This window comes from Schistocerca nitens, chromosome 3 (assembly GCF_023898315.1).
Source record: "Schistocerca nitens isolate TAMUIC-IGC-003100 chromosome 3, iqSchNite1.1, whole genome shotgun sequence".
Taxonomy (NCBI): domain Eukaryota; kingdom Metazoa; phylum Arthropoda; class Insecta; order Orthoptera; family Acrididae; genus Schistocerca; species Schistocerca nitens.
This window is the reverse complement of record NC_064616.1, coordinates 817444715-817463711: the sequence shown is the minus strand read 5'-3', so window position 1 is coordinate 817463711 and position 18997 is coordinate 817444715. Positions and strand designations below refer to the sequence as shown.

The 18997-nt window shown below is 40.0% G+C and overlaps 1 protein-coding gene across 1 annotated transcript in view; it reads left to right on the top strand.

The window, feature by feature from the left end:
* The window catches only part of LOC126248840 (uncharacterized), a 413487-nt gene that overhangs the window by 334407 nt on the left and 60083 nt on the right, over positions 1 to 18997 (top strand). Inside the window, exon 13 of the mRNA XM_049950258.1 lies at positions 6664 to 6720. Coding sequence (XP_049806215.1) covers positions 6664 to 6720 — 57 coding nt within the window. The remainder of the gene's footprint in view (positions 1 to 6663; positions 6721 to 18997) is intronic.

Here is an 18997-nt window from a genome sequence, read left to right as displayed (position 1 = left end):
TTTGCAAATGTCATAGATCCGGGGCTGATGCGCAGAGCAGTCTGGGCTATAGTGCACAGTCTCCACGTGACCCATGTTTACATTTAGTGATTTTGCTGTTTTCCATTCGTTTACTCTCACGTCAAATGAAAACAAAATGGATATCTGTGGCTGGGAGCTATCAAGTAAACTAAAACACATCCACATAATTACAGAAGGCTGAATTATGTCATTAGTTTCAGATTTTATTTTCTTTCCACCTTTCTGACAGTCAAGCATTAATCGCCTTGCAGAACAATGAAGTTATTTTTGTCTGTTTGCTAAAGAAATTAGGATTTTGTTAACCTTTTCCGCAGAGGCAGTCAATGTATTTGAAACGAAATGTTTAATTCCACAGTGCTGGCTAGTTTCAACTGTTCGCTGCATTTCAAGTGCACGTTTTCATTTTCTAGCGTGTATGGCATTATGCCATAATAAAGACCCAAACATGATATAATACAGTACTGGTGCTCCAAGAAAATTTACATCCCAAAAACCACACTGAAAAGCTTAATATCAGGTCGAGGTCTATTTCATTGCGAATCTGGACATACGAATGTGCCCTTTAAGAATGCACTTTAATTGTGCACATTTTAATATGGTTCACGAAATTCGGATGCTCTTGCAGTGTCCTCTGATGTCTTGTTTCTTTTATGACATAATGTATGATCTTTCAATGTTTTACACATACGTACATACGGGCATCCTACCTCATGATAGCTACCCAAGCAGGTTGTCGCCTGTTATCTGTGCTCTCTGGCAACTGCTGAAACAAACCTATTTCTAACTGGTCATGGAAAAATATTGCGAATGGTGGTTTGAAAAGCGTTACTTTCAAAGTAAATATCCTTTTACATAAGTTGAGCTATGTGCAAGAATGTACCATGAATTTATTAAATCACATAGCGTTTGACTCTCATTTAAAAATCAACTCTTTGATGACGAGCCATTTAGATGAATTTCGAACCCTGAAGATCAGACATTTATGTCATTATTAAAAATTTTACTGGCACATTTGTGTGTGATATCTTAAAGTCTTGTAGCAACACTAAGTATATTAATTTAAACTATTAACTTTCCCTGTTTGTGTGTTTGTGCTTCTTAACAGTGATGTTGCTGTTGGCTGACTACATCACGTGTCCTATGCTCTGAATATCCACTGTCATCGGCTGGCAAGATCACGTGACATGAGCTCCAAACGGCTTACAAAAGCACATCGAAATCTTGATTTCAATTATTTGGAAGGTAACAAGTGGTGTTTGGTGGAATTCCAATGTGTGCTGTCATAATATGAAAATACACAGCATACATGTTGCTGCACATCAAAGATATTTCCAAAATGTGTCTTTTTCCCTGAGTTTCGTTTCCTAAATGCGCCGGGAAATTCTATGCGTGTGTATAAAACCACAACCATTCAAAGGATTGATGAGGGAAAATATACTGTCACCCGGGAGAAAGTGTATTTTTAACCGGGAAATCTGGGAAAAATCCAGGAATTTTTTTTCCTTGCCCACGTATACACCCTGACGCTGCACGAGATATTAACTGCTCATTTCACTACTTTGCAAGTAGGTGTAGCTATGAGGAACTGATTTCCCTGTGGCTGTTTCACCTCATTTTTTGGGCAGATAAATCCTGATTCCTGTCAGATGATTCTGAATGCGGAAATATATGAGAAAGATGCAGTAACATTTTAAAAAAGGGTCAGTATTACAAAATATATAGAAATAATAAAATTCAGAAGTACAAAGGCATGCTGAAAACTAATACCTTGAAATTTTTTATATGAGAGGTCTTAAAAGTTTTTAAACAAACATTATTAACATTCTGCATCTTTATTTTTCATGTCTAAATATTTATTTCGCATCATAGTCACCCTGGTGAAAAACAAATCTCTTCCAGTGAGAGACCAGTTTGTTGATGTCATAACTGAAGACTAGTGTTTGCCTTTGTTGATTGAGCCGCAACCTCACCTCTGCTGTGCATCACTATTAAATTTAAGTCCTTGAAGGTGATATTTAAGGTTTGAAAACAGATGAAAATTGGATGGGCCCGTCGGGGCCATACGGAGGATGATTGATGACAGTGAATCAGAGGTGCTGGATTGTTGCAGGTGTCGCAGTGCTTGTGTGTGTGGTCTGGCATTGTCTTGCTGAAGGAGAGGGTGCTTCATGTGTCAACAAACTCTTGCTTTGAATTTGAAGCTTGATTACAGCACACTGTTTCTCATGCACCAACAAAGTTGAGTTATACAACGCCATTGTACAAGCTACAGTTCAGAGCAGCAGAGGGTTGCAGATTTCTACATATGCAAACTAAAGATGTAGAATGTCAATAACATATGTTTTTATTTAAAAACCTTTATGAGTTTTCATATTAAGAATTCTGAGGCATTACTTTTCAGCACACACTCATACAAGGTTCTGTTTTTCACACTAGTAATAGTTTAAAAGTAATGCAGTAAAGGCCACCACACATGAGCAATGCATTAGGCCAAATGGCTCTGCGTCAAAACAAACCTTATAGTGTAAGGGGGAAACACAGCAAGACTGGTGGGGCTTGATCAACTCAGTTGGATTTTCAATACATTGATAGTTTGTCACTCTGACCCATCAAGCTTAGACTTGATCTTACTCTGCAGCACTGAGCCGCACCAGTACATCTGAGCTCCCTGACACACGTTTAGGTTTGCCTTGGCATGAGGCCATTACAAATTGATAAAGCTGTCCATCACATGTGAAATTAGCAACCTGTTCAGTGTTGATCATTACCTAATGATAAACAGAAACAGACAAAAATGTAAATAAGAGGGCATGCTGAAAAATAATGCCTATGAATTTTTTATTCTGTGCTTAATATGGGTTGTAGTATTACATGTCACACATATTACTCAGTCAACATTCCTACTTTGCTGATGCAAATTGCAAACCTTTGCTGCTACACGGCTCCGAATTGAATACTGTAATGTGGCATGTGTAATGTAACTACACTCCTGGAAATGGAAAAAAGAACACATTGACACCGGTGTGTCAGACCCACCATACTTGCTCCGGACACTGCGAGAGGGCTGTACAAGCAATGATCACACGCACGGCACAGCGGACACACCAGGAACCACGGTGTTGGCCGTCGAATGGCGCTAGCTGCGCAGCATTTGTGCACCGCCGCCGTCAGTGTCAGCCAGTTTGCCGTGGCATACGGAGCTCCATCGCAGTCTTTAACACTGGTAGCATGCCGCGACAGTGTGGACGTGAACCGTATGTGCAGTTGACGGACTTTGAGCGAGGGCGTATAGTGGGCATGCGGGAGGCCGGGTGGACGTACCGCCGAATTGCTCAACACGTGGGGCGTGAGGTCTCCACAGTACATCGATGTTGTCGCCAGTGGTCAGCGGAAGATGCACGTGCCCGTCGACCTGGGACCGGACCGCAGCGACGCACGGATGCACGCCAAGACCGTAGGATCCTACGCAGTGCCATAGGGGACCGCACCGCCACTTCCCAGCAAATTAGGGACACTGTTGCTCCTGGGGTATCGGCGAGGACCATTCGCAACCGTCTCCATGAAGCTGGGCTACGGTCCCGCACACCGTTAGGCCGTCTTCCGCTCACGCCCCAACATCGTGCAGCCCGCCTTCAGTGGTGTCGCGACAGGCGTGAATGGAGGGTCGAATGGAGACGTGTCGTCTTCAGCGATGAGAGTCGCTTCTGCCTTGGTGCCAATGATGGTCGTATGCGTGTTTGGCGCCGTGCAGGTGAGCACCACAATCGGGACTGCATACGACCGAGGCACACAGGGCCAACACCCGGCATCATGGTGTGGGGAGCGATCTCCTACACTGGCCGTACACCACTGGTGATCGTCGAGGGGACACTGAATAGTGCACGGTACATCCAAACCGTCATCGAATCCATCGTTCTACCATTCCTAGACCGGCAAGGGAACTTGCTGTTCCAACAGGACAATGCACGTCCGCATGTATCCCGTGCCACCCGACGTGCTCTAGAAGGTGTAAGTCAACTACCCTGGCCAGCAAGATCTCCGGATCTGTCCCCCATTGAGCATGTTTGGGACTGGATGAAGCGTCGTCTCACGCGGTCTGCACGTCCAGCACGAACGCTGGTCCAACTGAGGCGCCAGGTGGAAATGGCATGGCAAGCCGTTCCACAGGACTACATCCAGCATCTCTACGATCGTCTCCATGGGAGAATAGCAGCCTGCATTGCTGCGAAAGGTGGATATACACTGTAGTAGTGCCGACATTGTGCATGCTCTGTTGCCTGTGTCTATGTGCCTGTGGTTCTGTCAGTGTGATCATGTGATGTATCTGACCCCAGGAATGTGTCAATAAAGTTTCCCCTTCCTGGGACAATGAATTCACGGTGTTCTTATTTCAATTTCCAGGAGTGTATGTCGGTGCATGAAAAATAACATGCTGTAATTGAGTTTCAAATTCAAAGAGTTTGTCCACACATGGAGCACCTCGTCTTCAGTGTGACAGTGCTGCTTGTGAAGGCTATGGTGAGATATGGACTGTGCTCGTCTGATTTCAGAAGATTTTGTGAAGATAAGGGATTGGGGTTGTGTGTGTTTTCAGTGTGTAAGCTTGTGGTTGGTGTTTTTTATGTGTGTTATTGGTCCCTAAAGTGGTTGCATAAGGGTTAATTCTGTGTGTTTGTGTGATGCTTTTGGTGGTTCATGTCCTAAATTTTGAATGAGAATGTAGGACAAAATGTGTGTTGTCTTGTAAAATTTTGTGGATGTGTCCTGAATAAGTGTGTAAATGGTGGGTTGTCCTAAAAGGTCTCTTATGTGTATGTTGGGAAAACTTTGTTTTGGAGACGTTGCAGTCATGTTGGTGCTGTCTTTGATGCCCTAGGTCACACTTCCTAGTCATACAAGATAACCAGATGTATGAGCTTGTGCCAGAGGAGGAGTCTACATGTACCGTTAATCCATCACCTTTCAGGAAGGGATACAACCTACAGAAAAATGCACAACCTTTTTTGCTGCAGTGATGAGGTGCTTGTTGCATTTTAGGTGATGATCTATTTCAAGGCCTAGTTAAATTACTGAGTTTCTCCAGGTCAGTTCTCTGCCATCAGTGGTGAGTTGACAGTCAGTGAGGGATTTTTTTTCTGCAGGGCTACCTGTGAAACCAGTCATGTGATTTACAAGCTAAGCTGCAACATCTGTGCTGCATTCTATGTATGCATGACAACCAACAAGCTGTCTGTCCGCATAAACAGCCACCGACAAACTGTGGCCAAGAAACAAGTGGACTACCCTGTTACTGAACACACTGCCAAACATGGTATCTCTCATCTTAATGACTGCTTCACAGCCTGTGCCATATGGATCCTTCCTACTGACACCAGCTTTTCTGAATTGCGCAGGTGGGAACTTCCCTGCAATACATCCTACGTTCCCGTAACCCTCCTGGCCTCAACCTTCGTTAGTCACTGTCCTCACCTATCCAGCCCCCTCCCTGCTCCCATTCCAGCACTACACAGCCGTCACTTCACCGCCACACCCCGTCTTTTAATTTCTTTTATTTCTCTCCTTTCCACTACTTACCCCCTCCTCCCTCCGCACCTCCTCTCCTGTCCTCCCTCTAAACTGCAACACCTGACTGTCCGCCACTCCCACCATACTATGCCTCCCCCTCCCTACCCAGTCGCCACTCCCATCATGCACTGGTGCTGCTGTTCGCAGTGTGGTCTCAGCTCTCTGAGACTGCAATCATGTGTGCAAGTTGCGTGCGTGCGTGCGTGCGTGCATACGTGCGTGTCTAGTGCTGACAAAGGCCTGAATGGCCGAAAGCTTTAATTGTGTGAATCTTTTTATTGTGCCTATCGCGACTCAGCATCTCCGCTATATGGTGAGTAGCATCTTTCCTTCTCTGGTATTGTTACATTCCATCCTGGATTTTCCATTGTTTTATTTCTGTTTCTGAGATTTTTAGATGTTTGTGTCATCGGCTCCTTAAAACAAAGTGTCCTGTCTAATATTTTTCCAAGGTATTTTGGACGCTTGTTATGATGTATCTCTCTCTCAAAACAGACATCAATGGCTCTGTGTGCCAATCTACTGGACAGATGAAAACATGAAACTTGTATTGTATTTGAGTTAGGCTGTAACCTGCATTTATGGAAGTATAGGCTTAAGATGTCGAGATCAGAAGTTAGGATTTCTTCAGTTTCAAAGGTTTTGTGTTGGGTAGCTATTGCCCACTAATCTGCATAGCCAACGTTTCTAGACTGTTGGAAGAATATTGGATATACACAGATTTTGCAAATCTTCACATGTATGCTTTGAAAAAAGACATTATGGTATCAGTAAGAGTTTTATTGAGTTTAACATCACATTAATCGTGGAATATTTCATTTTGGTCTCTAAACCTGAATGTATCTTTGAAGTCATCACTACAACAGTGTGTGATGGTTATGAACTGATGGACTGAATCAGGCCCTGGTAACCTCCATATTAATTGAGAAAGTTAAGAGTACTAACACTTGTTTGTTGTGAGGAGGATTAAAGCATGTATTTCATTATCACTAATCTCTTCTTCTTTTTTCACTCAATTGTTCTCTGTTGCAATATTCATATCATGTATATTCACATTGATATTATTTTCTATTTCAGGACCACGTGCTGAAAGCTATGAGCCTTTTGGTGGACTGGAAAAATGCTGGTCCAGGAGTAAGTTATTAGTCTGCTATATCTGAGAAGAAAGAACAAAGTGGGCAGAATGCATTGCTTGTTGACTTTATGAAGACTTACAGTGTGGTGGCTGACTGGACTGGTTGTGTTAATAGATGATGTATGACTTAAGTCTTATATTCACTTGTTTCTGGTCACTACCAACAATAGCTTTCAATAATATGTGTGAAGAATTTCTTCACTGAGCGTATCAACAAATTTAATCCATTTCAAATTCATTTACATATAACACTTCTGTGATCTCTTAACTCCATATGTTAAGTCATCTTTTGTTTGAGTATGTAGATGCACTAAACTCACTGTTGTCTGCTAACTGTGGTTGTCTAGGTTGTCTGCACTGAAAAAGCTATTTAGTACCAATAGAGAAGATATGAAATAGATAATCCCATCAGTCACCGCACTATAACTGTTTGTAAAGTGAACAAGTAATAAACTGCAGAATTAGGCTTAGAATCATTTGGACATTAATCATTTCATAAAAGATTGTAAATTATAACTGCAGCCAGAACTGGTTTACATTCAGATTTGGAATGAGAGAGGTGAAAAGTTAATAATCGAGGAAAGTTAAAATGTAGTGTTGCAGTAGTGATTGAGAAATCAACCTTGAGAAGAAGATTGGCGAAACGGTGTATGCTATTTATTTTACAAAAAGCCTGTAAAGTAGCAAGAGAAACATGATTTAGGATACAGGCAGTAAATTTGCAAGTTAAACTGGAGGCATCTATGTTTGAAGTTAAGCCCCAGAATACTTTGGTAACACAGCGAAGATAGTACCATCTCCCTTGAGTTTTCCTGTTACACCAACATGGTATGTAGCTTTTTGGAGCAATCTTAGCAGTTAGCACATTATAGTGTTAGCCGGTCAAACATTTAGTATTAACTACACATTTTGGTGATTACACCACAAACAACAACAACAATAGTTGTAAGAACCTTTTACATTACTGTTCTTTTTGTGGTGAATTGGAGATATGTTTCAGCAGCAAGTGCTAAAGGTTATTTTGCTTGATGCACATGTACTCTGATTTAAAAAATGACCTTTTTCACTTTCAAGAATCGACGCAATACTATGGTTGCTTGTATGGAAGCATATCATAATATGAGAGAAGTGTATGTACATATAGTGCTATGTTGAAATGTGTATAGCGCTTGAATTGGAACAATAACTTCACCAACAGAAAATAAATAAGCTCACATGTAGTACGACGTGCCTCTGAAGAGGCTTCTTAATAAATCTGAACAAATAATGGGTGGAAAAATATAGACTGCATTTTTTCAGCTGGACACAGGATTGTAAATATAGTTTTGCTAGTAACTGAGGACTTACAACTACGTCCAACATAACTGTGTTTTATTTTTCCAATTACATATGACTTATCTCTTATATGTGCACAGTTTTATCTATCTTTCTGACTTAAATATGGCAGAGGAAATTCATTAGTGGAATATGAGTAATGGGAGGGAGTAAAGGTAATAGCCTGCTGAATAGTTGAGTCACTGAGTCACCTGTAGGCATTTTTCAAGACTGAGGCCAGGAGGATTGTGGAACTGAAAGATGTGTTGCAAGGACAACTTCTATCGATGTGATTCAGAGAAAGTAGTGTTTAGGGTGAGGGGGCAGGGGAAGGATCCAGATGGCATGGGCCACGGACAGTAAAAATTAATTTGATTTTATGACCAATTTTGGTGCTATTTTTTCAGATTTTGGCATTATTTTTAGGTGTTATTTACTGACATGTTGTTTCTCTTTTCAATTACTTCTTTTCATCCTATATAATCATTTTTCAATGTTACACTGATAATAAAACTATACCTATCATTTACAGTATATTTGACAACACATACATCACAATTATATTCATTGCACTGACTTGAGAAGAAAAAATGAAAAAGAGAATTACATTGTACTTAATAATAAAGGAAAAAATAACACTTTAAGACAAGTGGGTTTTCAGCCAAACACTGCAGACAGTGTTTCAAATGACATATTGTCATGATTTCTGGGCTATCTTCCAAGAGGTTGTTCCACAGAGCTGTCAACACTTCATTGTAGGTAGGAAATAGCCTCTCACTGTCTGCATTGGAACAAGAAATCCAAATAGCCTTAGTGCCACAACTGCACACTGCTGATTATCAACTCCTATTGCCTGCACACATTTGACTATTTCATCATTTCCTGATTGCATGGGCATTTGCTTTTCAACAAAATTCAGAAGAGATTTATACCCTTTCATACTATCTATACAAGGGAGGTTAGTCATTCGAGGTACAGACTGGAAGATCTTTGCCATGAGGTTTAGCATTTTGTCCATTGGTTAAAACATGAATCAATGGCTTTGAAGACTGATTTGTTTGAATCTGTGTCCATGAGAGTTGACAACTTCATCTCAAGATTCAACCAAGTGCACTTCAATCCTTCCTTAACTTCTGCAGAAAGCACATGCCTCTTCATATTTTAAAATTTTTTTTTCATCACCAAAAATGCCTTTACCCACTATAGTGAAATAGTCTTCAAGCTGTTTTAACCTTGAAGTGGGATATTTCAAAGTCTCTTAGAAGATGATCATGTTAACTTAGACACTGACATGTTCTTTAAGGAATGTGCCCTCGCCAAGAATCCATTTCACTTCATCATCAAGTAGTGAATTCACACAATCAGTGCCTGCATTAGACAGCTCCTGCAAGTCATTGCAGAAGAATATAGTTATTTCTTCAAAATATTCTTCCACCAAAGTGGCTGTAGAGAGCCATGAGTTCCAGAATTTTAAAACTGGAAAAGGAAAAAAACTGCATCTCTCTTCTTTTTCTTCAGAAACTGCAAATACAAATGTTTCCTCTTCCTGGTGTTTAAGAAAGCACTCTCTAAATTGCTTTTCAGTGTGTTTGACTTACTAAGTTCCTTTGAAAAAACATTTGTAGACTGATTCAGATTGTGTCCAGCACTCAGCATTTTTGAATAATCACCTATGATAGTTTTCAAAGTATGAACACATTTGTTCATATGTTTTGCATGTTCATTCACTACTGCTTTCATAGCATTGTCCTGTTTTTTGTACTTCTGAAGAGCACCCAGAAGTGCACAAACACACTGCGTTGAAACACTTAAACAATTCTCAACAACGCAGCAAAAATATAATAGCCTCTTCTGTCAGTGATCTCATCAGCTAATATAAATGCATTTTCCCCTACAAACTGATCCAGTACATCAATTTTTTCATCATTTTTGTATTGAAGGCTTGATACACATTGTTTTTACATGTGGGATGTTAACAGTAGCCAAAAAGAAACGATTACACTATCAGTTATATGATTTTTTAAAATAATTTGATACTGCACTAGAGAAAAAATATATTATTTTATTAAATATTAAGTTTTAACTTTGAATACAGTCCTGAAATAGAACTTGCTTAGTGACAGGCACAAATTAAATAAATTGCAAGAAAAAGAAATAATACCTAAAACAACATATTGAATGAATTCACAAACATTATCAGATATTAACATTTGGAAAAAGTATGGCACAGTTAACAAAATTGAAAAGGATATGGCAATACGGCTATTGAAATAACCAAAATTTTGTCAGCAAGCAATGAACATTTCGACTGTCTACTGCATTGTTCTAATCCGGAGTCAGTAATTACAAATTCCAGCAGCAGCCCCCATAATCACCAAATTCCAGGAACTGCATATGAGATAGTTTTCACCTGATACAGGTAACCTGGAAAACTGAGACCATATGAATAGGGTAGAAAGAACTGTTAATAATCCCAGTATGTACAAAAGGAAACAGGAAAGACTTCAGAAATTATAGGGGAATATCATTAGATAACACAACCCTGAAGATTTTATCGTATTTATTGGTAAACCACTTGAAACCATACTCAGAGAGTATAATAGAGGATTATCAAAATGGTTTTCATAGAAATAGATCCACTGCTGACAATATCTTAGTAAACAAACAATAAATTGAAATTTATAGGAATGTAAACAAAAAACACAGTATATTTTATGAAAGCTTATGACACCATTCACAGGAAAAGCCTTTGAAAAGTAATATGGAATTTGAATTTCAAATTAAACTTACAGGGTGTCTGGGTTAAACACATAATAGTATGAAATGTAAGAACTTTAGAAGTAATTGAGACGTTTATTGACTTTGTTTCTACACTTATCATAATTCAAAATGTTTCTTTACACATCTAATACACATCATTAGTGGCTTAATAGACACCTAATATGTATTCCACTTCTCTCCAAGAGTTTTGCAGCATTGCAAGTGTAACATTTGTGGTAGCTGCCTGAATGCAATGGTGCAGATCTGGTAGATCATGATCTGATATCTGGTACACTTGATTCTTGATAAACCCCTACCAAAAAAAATCAAAATCAAGTGGCATAATGCCTGGGCTTCTAGGGAGGCACACAGTCAGTTTACTACTTCTCCTAATGCAGCAGTCTGAGAACTCATGATGCAACAAATCTTTCACAATGATTGCAAAATGACATGGTGTGACATATTGCTAAAAGATTGCTTCAGAAGGAAGTTGTTGCACAGCATACAGCTCCAACATGTATATCTACATTGTTGCATTAACTGTAGGCTCAGTGAAGAAGAATGGGCATATAACCCTGCCCTTCAACAATCCACACCATGCATTCACTTTCGGAGAGTCACGTTAGCACTGTCACTATGGGGGGGGATTCAATTCCCCATATTTACAGTTACGCATGTTTGTGTGTTTACTGTGCCAGAAGTGTGGAATGTAGCCTCATCTGAGAAACAGATGAAATTGGGGAATGTCTCATTCTCATCCATTTTTGGCAGAATTGTCCCCACGAATGCCTTCCATCACTGTCTGTCCTCAGGCTTGATTTTGTGATGAAGCTGCATTTTGTACATGCATAGGCACAACCTTTTATGGATGTCACTCTGTACTGTTCAGTGAGGTAAACTATAACTGCCTACTTGCTTGTTAGGTTGACTCACGAGAGGTCTGTTTGAAGAACATACAGATTAATTTAACAGTAGTCTGTGGAACTGTGTGCTGGATGTTGTGCCCAGACATCAAAAGCAAACTCTGTTTCCCAAAGCTGCTTTTCCCATTTCTTGATCATGATGTAAACAGGAACACTGTCAGTTGGTCAAATCCATAATCATGCTGCAAATGACAGTCTCTTGTCCACGATGGAAAGCATACAGATCACCTTATGCTGTGAAATCCACATGGCTACTGACATGTGTTTACATAAACGAAGCAGTTTTGCACATGCACACGTGGTACCAACTGCCACGAGCAAACAAAGAAAGCATTTAGAGTTACCAAACTTGTAGAAGCAAACCACCAATAAATATCTCAATTATCTCTCAATTTATTACTTTTTATATTATGACATGTTTTACCCAGGTACCTTGTATAATAATATAAAATGTAATAGTAGATAACATTCCATTAGAACTACAAGTCACAGCTGCAAAATACTAACATGAATTCTTTGCAGACATGTCAAAAACTGGTAGAAGCTGAACTTGGCGAAGATCAGTTTGGACTCTGTAGAAATGTAGGAACATATGAGGCAGACTGACCCTTTGACTTATCTTAGAAAATAGTTTAAGGAAAGGTAAACCCACATTTCTAGCATTTGTAGACTGAGAGAAGGATTTTGACAATGTTGACTGAAATACTCTCTTTTAAATTTGGAAGGTGGCAGGGCTCCAATACAGGGAGCGAAAGGCTATTTACAATTTGTATGGAAACCAGATGGCAGTTATAAGGATCAAAGGGCATGAAAGGGAAGCAGTGGTTGGGAAGGGAGTAAGACAGGGTTGTAGCCTATCCCCAATGTTGTTCAATCTTTATATTGAGCAAGCAGTAAAGGAAACAAAAGAAAAATTTGGAGTAGGAATGAAAATCCAGGGAGAAGAAATAAAAACCTTGAGGTTTGCCGATGACATTGTAATTCTGTCAGAAACAGCAAATGACCTGGAAGAGCAGTTGGACAGTGTCTTGAAAGGAGCATATAAGATGAACATCAACAAAAGCAAAATGAGGATAATGGAATGTAGTCGATTTAAATCAGGTGATGTTGAGGGAATTAGATTAGGAAATGAGACACTTGTAGTAGATGAGTTTTGCTATTTGGGGAGCAAAATAACTGATGATGGTCGAAGTAGAGAAGATATAAAATGTAAAAAGTGTTAGGAAGTCTTTTCTGAATTTAGTATAGGAGGGCAGGTGGAGGGTAAAAATCGTAGAGGGAGACCAAGAGATGAATACAATAAGCAGACTTACAAGCGTGTAGGTTGCAGTAGTTTCAGAGATGAAGAGGCTTGCACAGGACAGAGTATTGTTCGCTTGTGGCAGTTGCTACCACAAACACATGCATGTAACTTCTTTGTTCTTGTAAATGAACGTCAGTAGTCATGTGGACTCCACTGCCAAAGGCGCGTGCTTTGTCTCACAGAGCTAAAGTCTGTTACACCACTACAATGTCATTTTTGGCACAGGTATGGACTGCAACCAATTGACAATGTTCACACTTATTAACAATCAAGAAATGGGACAAGCAGCTTTGAGAAAGTGGAAGTTTGCTATCGATGTCGAGGCACCATGTCAAGCATGCAGTTGCAGAGGCTACTGTTGAATTAATCCATATGTCCTTCCAGTGGAACTCTTGTAAATCAATCTGACAAGCAAGTAGTCATTACAATTACCTGATTCAACAGTACACATCATTTTCCATAAGAGGTTGCTATGATAAATGTTATGCCTGTAATGCTGCAAAACAGCTGGAGAGAAGTGGAATACAGTTAGATGTTTGTGTGAGTTACCATACTTGCAGAAATAGACCATCAGTAAGTGTCTCAAGTGATCACACTATATATTATTGTGTGTTCAACCTGAACACCCTGTATGTTTAAGCTGGACACTGTATATAAATTTTTGTTTTGTTAAACAATATCATGTGAAAAGGCTGCCAACATGATTATGGCCACGCGATGCGAGTTAACAGACTTTGAACACAGAATGGTAGTTTCAGCTAGATGGATGGAACATTTCATTAAAAAAGTATTAGGGAATTCAATATTCTGAGATGTACAGTGCCAAGCGTGTCCTGAGAATACTACATTTCAGGCATTACCTCTCACCATAGACGACATATTTTCCAAATGACTTCACATAACAACTGTGAACAATGGCATTTGTGTGTAGTTTCCAGTGTTGACAGACATGCAACAATGCATGAAATAACCACAGGAACGATTGTGGAACATAAGACAAATGTATCCATTAGGACAGTATTACAAAATTTGGCATTAATGGTCTATGTCAGCAAATGACCAGCACAAGTGCCTTTAATAATAGCACATCATCACCTGCAGTGCCTCTCCTGGACTTGCGACCATATCAGTTGGACCCTAGATGACTGGAAAATTGTGGCCTGGTCAGATGAATCCCAGTTTCAGTTGGTAAGAGCTGGTGCTAGGTTTCGAGTGTGGCACATACCCCATGAAGCCATGGACACAGATTGTCAACAAGGCACTGTGCAAACTGGTGGTGACTCCCTAATGCCATGGGCTGTGCTTAGATGGAGTGGACTGGGTTCTTTAATCCAACTGAACTGATCACTGACTGGAAATGTTTATGTTTGGCTACCTGAAGTCCATTTGCAGCTATTAATGGTTTTCACGTTCCCAGACTATGATGGCCATGTTACCGCACTACAATTGGTTTGAAGAACATTCTGGACAATTTGAGCAAACGATTTGGTCACCCAGATCACCTGATATGAATCCTATTGAACATTTGTGGGTCATAATTGAGAGGTCAGTTTGTTCACAAAATCCTACACTGCCAACACTTTCGCAATTATGGGTGGTTATAGAGGCAGCATGGCTCAATATTTCTGCAAGGAAAGACTAGTTGAGTCCATGCTGCTATGCTGGGCAAAAGGAGGTCTGACATCCTACTGGGAGGTATCCCATGATTTTTGTCACCTCGGTGTGTATACTGCTATTGCAATATATATGTAACTCCTTTTTAAAGGAAAAAAGCAAAACACTGATTTATCAGGAGTATAAGACCTTCCGGTTTCACATTCCTGTCATCAGCAGGCTGTGCAGTTTCAGCACTTGCATGGTTCTGAATTACTTTAGCACAAGTGTTCCTCATTGAGTTTGATGTACAAAGAATGGAGATAGAATTCGTTCTCGCCAGAGGTTTCATGAAAACTTTCGAGAAATCACAAGTGGTGCTACACTGCTGCAAACTTTTGAACATCTGTGTGAAATGGCTATGCAACCACATGCCCAAAAAACATGCAGTGAGCCAAATTGTAACTTGATAAATAATTGTAGAGATTTTTCTCTGAATGCAGAATCTCTTCCAACAGCTTTTGAAAATGAGATCCAAACAATTGTCGCAGTATTAAATAACATTTTCATATGTTGGTACCCATTATAAGCTGAATTGACACAGTGTCAGATATAGAGTTTGTTGTGCCTTTACTCATGTGATGAATGCTGAAATAATCCATCTAATCAAAACTGTAATCATGTAAAGGCTAGTTTACATGACTATACTGGGTTGCAGCCAGCTGCGCTACTAGCCAATGTGCAGTATGGCTCACATGTGCACAATGCCTCGGTGAAACTAAACCATTTTGGGATGCTCAGACTTTGGTGACACTAAACTAGTAGTCACACATGTTTTTGAGTGTATTTCCTGTTTCATTAGCATGTAAACAAACTTAAATATCAAGTGGGGAATGGAGGAGATTGTTCACTTTTCGATATCTGTGCTGTGCGTACGTGTTAGTTAAAATCACACAATGTAGATCATAAAAACAAGCAGTGACGTGTTGCTGTGCTTGAGGGCATCCTATGCAGTCTGAACTGCAGAGCTAAATTAGTTCACTTAGAAGTATGTACACAAGTGGATTAAGAAAAATACAAGCAAGGAAAACATCTGCTGTCGAATGGCCCATGTCTAAAAGACTAAAATAGCATAGTTCTTGTTGGCAGTTTGTGGTGGTGGGAAAGAAGGAACTGAGGCTGTGAAAGAAGCGGATACAGTGTCAAAGAAGTGAATTGGGATTTTTGATTTTTGGTGGATAAGTACCTTGCTTCTAGATGGCCCATAGCAGGTCGACATAGGGGAGTAGCATGCAGGTAACTATAGCCATGCTGCAGATTTGTTTGTATATCTTCAATTCAACAGAGAAGTAGTTATGCGTAAGAATGTTGTTTGTCAGATGTATAAGGAATGAGATGGTGGGTTCGGAGTCAGTAGGACAATGGGGGAGGTAGCATTCAAAAGCATTCAAGGCCTTATCATGAAGATATAGGTATATAGGCAGGTTATGTCAACAGTAATGAATAAGGATCAAGGTAGTAACAGGATGGGGATGACTGTGAGACAGTGAAGGAAGTGGGTCATGTCTTTGATATGGGAAGCTACACTGCAGTCATTGGGTTAGAGGTGTTGGTCAAAAGAGTCGAGATTCATTCAGTGGGGGAACAGTAACAAGCTACTATGGGGCATCCAGTATGATTAACTTTACGAGTAATGGGAAGCATGTAGAAGCTCGGTGTCAAAGTGAGTAGTTAGGGTGAGGTGAGAAATGGATTCAGGCAAAACATTGAGAGATGTGCTTGATGATTTGAGTAGAGATCAAATGAATTCCTGCTCCATCCAGTATCAATTCAGAAAATTATCCATATCCTTAGGTTTAAACACAGGTCCACATCATGTTCCTTAAATGCTAGCTAACGCATGAATATGCAACAGTGACCAAGCCAAGAAAACTCCCATTTCTTGATACCACCCCTCCTTTTACAATGACCTTCTGATCTTTTGATTACATCATCTGTATCAGTCACTAACACAAGAATAGAGAACCTAATTTCCACAGTGGAGAATCCCTAAACTACTTCTGCTCCCTCAACAAGACACAGTTACTTTACAAATGCAACTACATAACTACATACACCCTATCTCCTAAATTCAAACCTTTGCCTTCCAACATCTGAAAGAGCTCTCCAGACACAATATCAAAAATATTTCCATTGTACTGAATTCCTGCTCATGTCTCAGCACACCAGTGCCCGACAATACTGTGTTAGTAGGAATATAGGCCACACTTTTATTTTTCCTAGAGATTGACTTGAAAAATCATGGTGTGGCTTCTCCCTTAGATCATAAATCTTAAATTTCAAAATGATGTGCACATGTATGTTTTGGGTTGAAATTAATACCATTAAAAGATACTGCAGTTAACCTATATAAGCATTCAAGCCTTAAGAAGAAAATAGTGGAAAACTTACACTTTCTATGCAAATATAGTGCTAGTCTTGGGGGAAAAAAAAAAAAAAAGAAATCACTGCATGATTGCTTTCTAGCACCATATGTGTATATTTGCACATGGTGTTCCTTTACTGTAGTGCTGTTTGGCTTATCAAAATAGACCAATATTTAGCCTACATTCCCAAATTTGAACTGTAGTTATGTGAGGAACAGATTATTTCATTGCATAAATTGTTGACTTCTCCCATATGAAACTTTAAATTCAATTGGCAAAATATTTCTTTTACATGCTATTTTGCAGCCTTCAATTTGAATCATTCCAGCTTTAGTGCCATATCCACATTTGCTGTTTTGAACTACAAAATTAAGCAAGTCTTTCTTCTCATCTGGATATTTGCACTCTTGCCCTCAAAATCAACATGGACTTCTTGAACTACTTAAGAGTTTCTCTTCCCTTTCATAATGCATAGCTGATAACATGAAGCTGTTCAATTGTTATGTAGGAATGCCAACATAATTTAGTGTCTGCATCATGTATGTAATAGTACTTCATAATCCAAGGTAAATGTAGTAGTGCAGACTATTTTTGAGACTCACTTTTTAGTATAATCTTGTGTCAGAGGTTTAGGTATGGCCTGTGTTTGCACGCAGCCTATGTTTGGGCAAATAAGGTACCTATCCTAGACCTAGTGAACACCCTTGTCAATCTGTGGTGGTGCCCAGGTTCCGTCTTGCATACATTTTCCATGTGTCACAATCCCCAAGACTCCCTCACTGCATTTCATAAAATTCATATTCCAAACAAATCCAAATATTGTGGGTAATCTATCTACCAAAATCTTCAGTTCTACAGGTGTTTCAGTGCTATCGAAAGACCTCATCTTCAGCCTCAAACCCAAGTTGGATCTTGCTAGATTCACTAAACATCTACTCTTCCTTTCCTGTTACCTAGATTGAAAAACACATGCCATCAACCCCTCCAACCAAAATCCAACAGCAAATGTTGTTTCTTCAAATTCATACATTAGTCCATTCCATGATCCTCCCACCTCTTCAATGGCTCCATAAAAACTTACGTCTACATCAGACCCACTAACCAGGAAGAGTGCTTGCATTTTGATGACTCCTATTACTTCCACACTAAAAGCCTCTTCCATATAGTTTGGCCACCTGCTGATGATGCATCTGCAATGATGAACAGCCACCCTTCCAAGTACGTTGAAGGTCTTACTAAAGCCTACACAGGTAGACAAAGCCCTGAGAGGATGAGCAGAAGTTGGTCCCAAATGGATGCACGAAAGATTAAGTCCAATTTATTGTTTATGAAGACAAAACTGAGCAAGATGGTGCAGTGGTTAACACACTGGACTTGCATTCAGGAGGATGATGGTACAAACCTGTTTCCGGCCATCCTGATTTAGGTTTTCCATGATTTTCCAAAACTGCTTCAGGCAAATGCCAGGATGGCTCCTTTGAAAGGGCACAGCAGATTTCCTTCCCCATCCTTTCCTAATCTGATGGGACCAATGACCTCATTGTTTGGTCCCCTGCCCCAAATCAACCAACCAAGCAATGAAAAACAAAGACAAATATTACAAAGTCCAATTGCTGGTCATGGCATTGAAGGCCACATCTGTTCAGTGTAGAGGGCATGAAGGGAGTAGGTCCATAACTGGCAGCTCCAGGAGGCAAAGGTTTGTGTTGACATCATTATTGTCACAGCTCCAGAGCCAAATCTTGATTTTTATGCTTTTGCAGTCACTCAAAACAAACTCTGCTGATGTGTATGGAGCAGCTAGAGGACCCCTCCAGGGAGCAGGCTGTAGCCTGGAGCTGAGACTGGCTGCTGGTGTCCAAGATCGGCATTGTTTAGGACTCTGTCACTACAACAATAGGTAATAGCACACTAACAGCCCCAAAAAGTGGACCACAGCAAGAGTGCAATTTGGTAA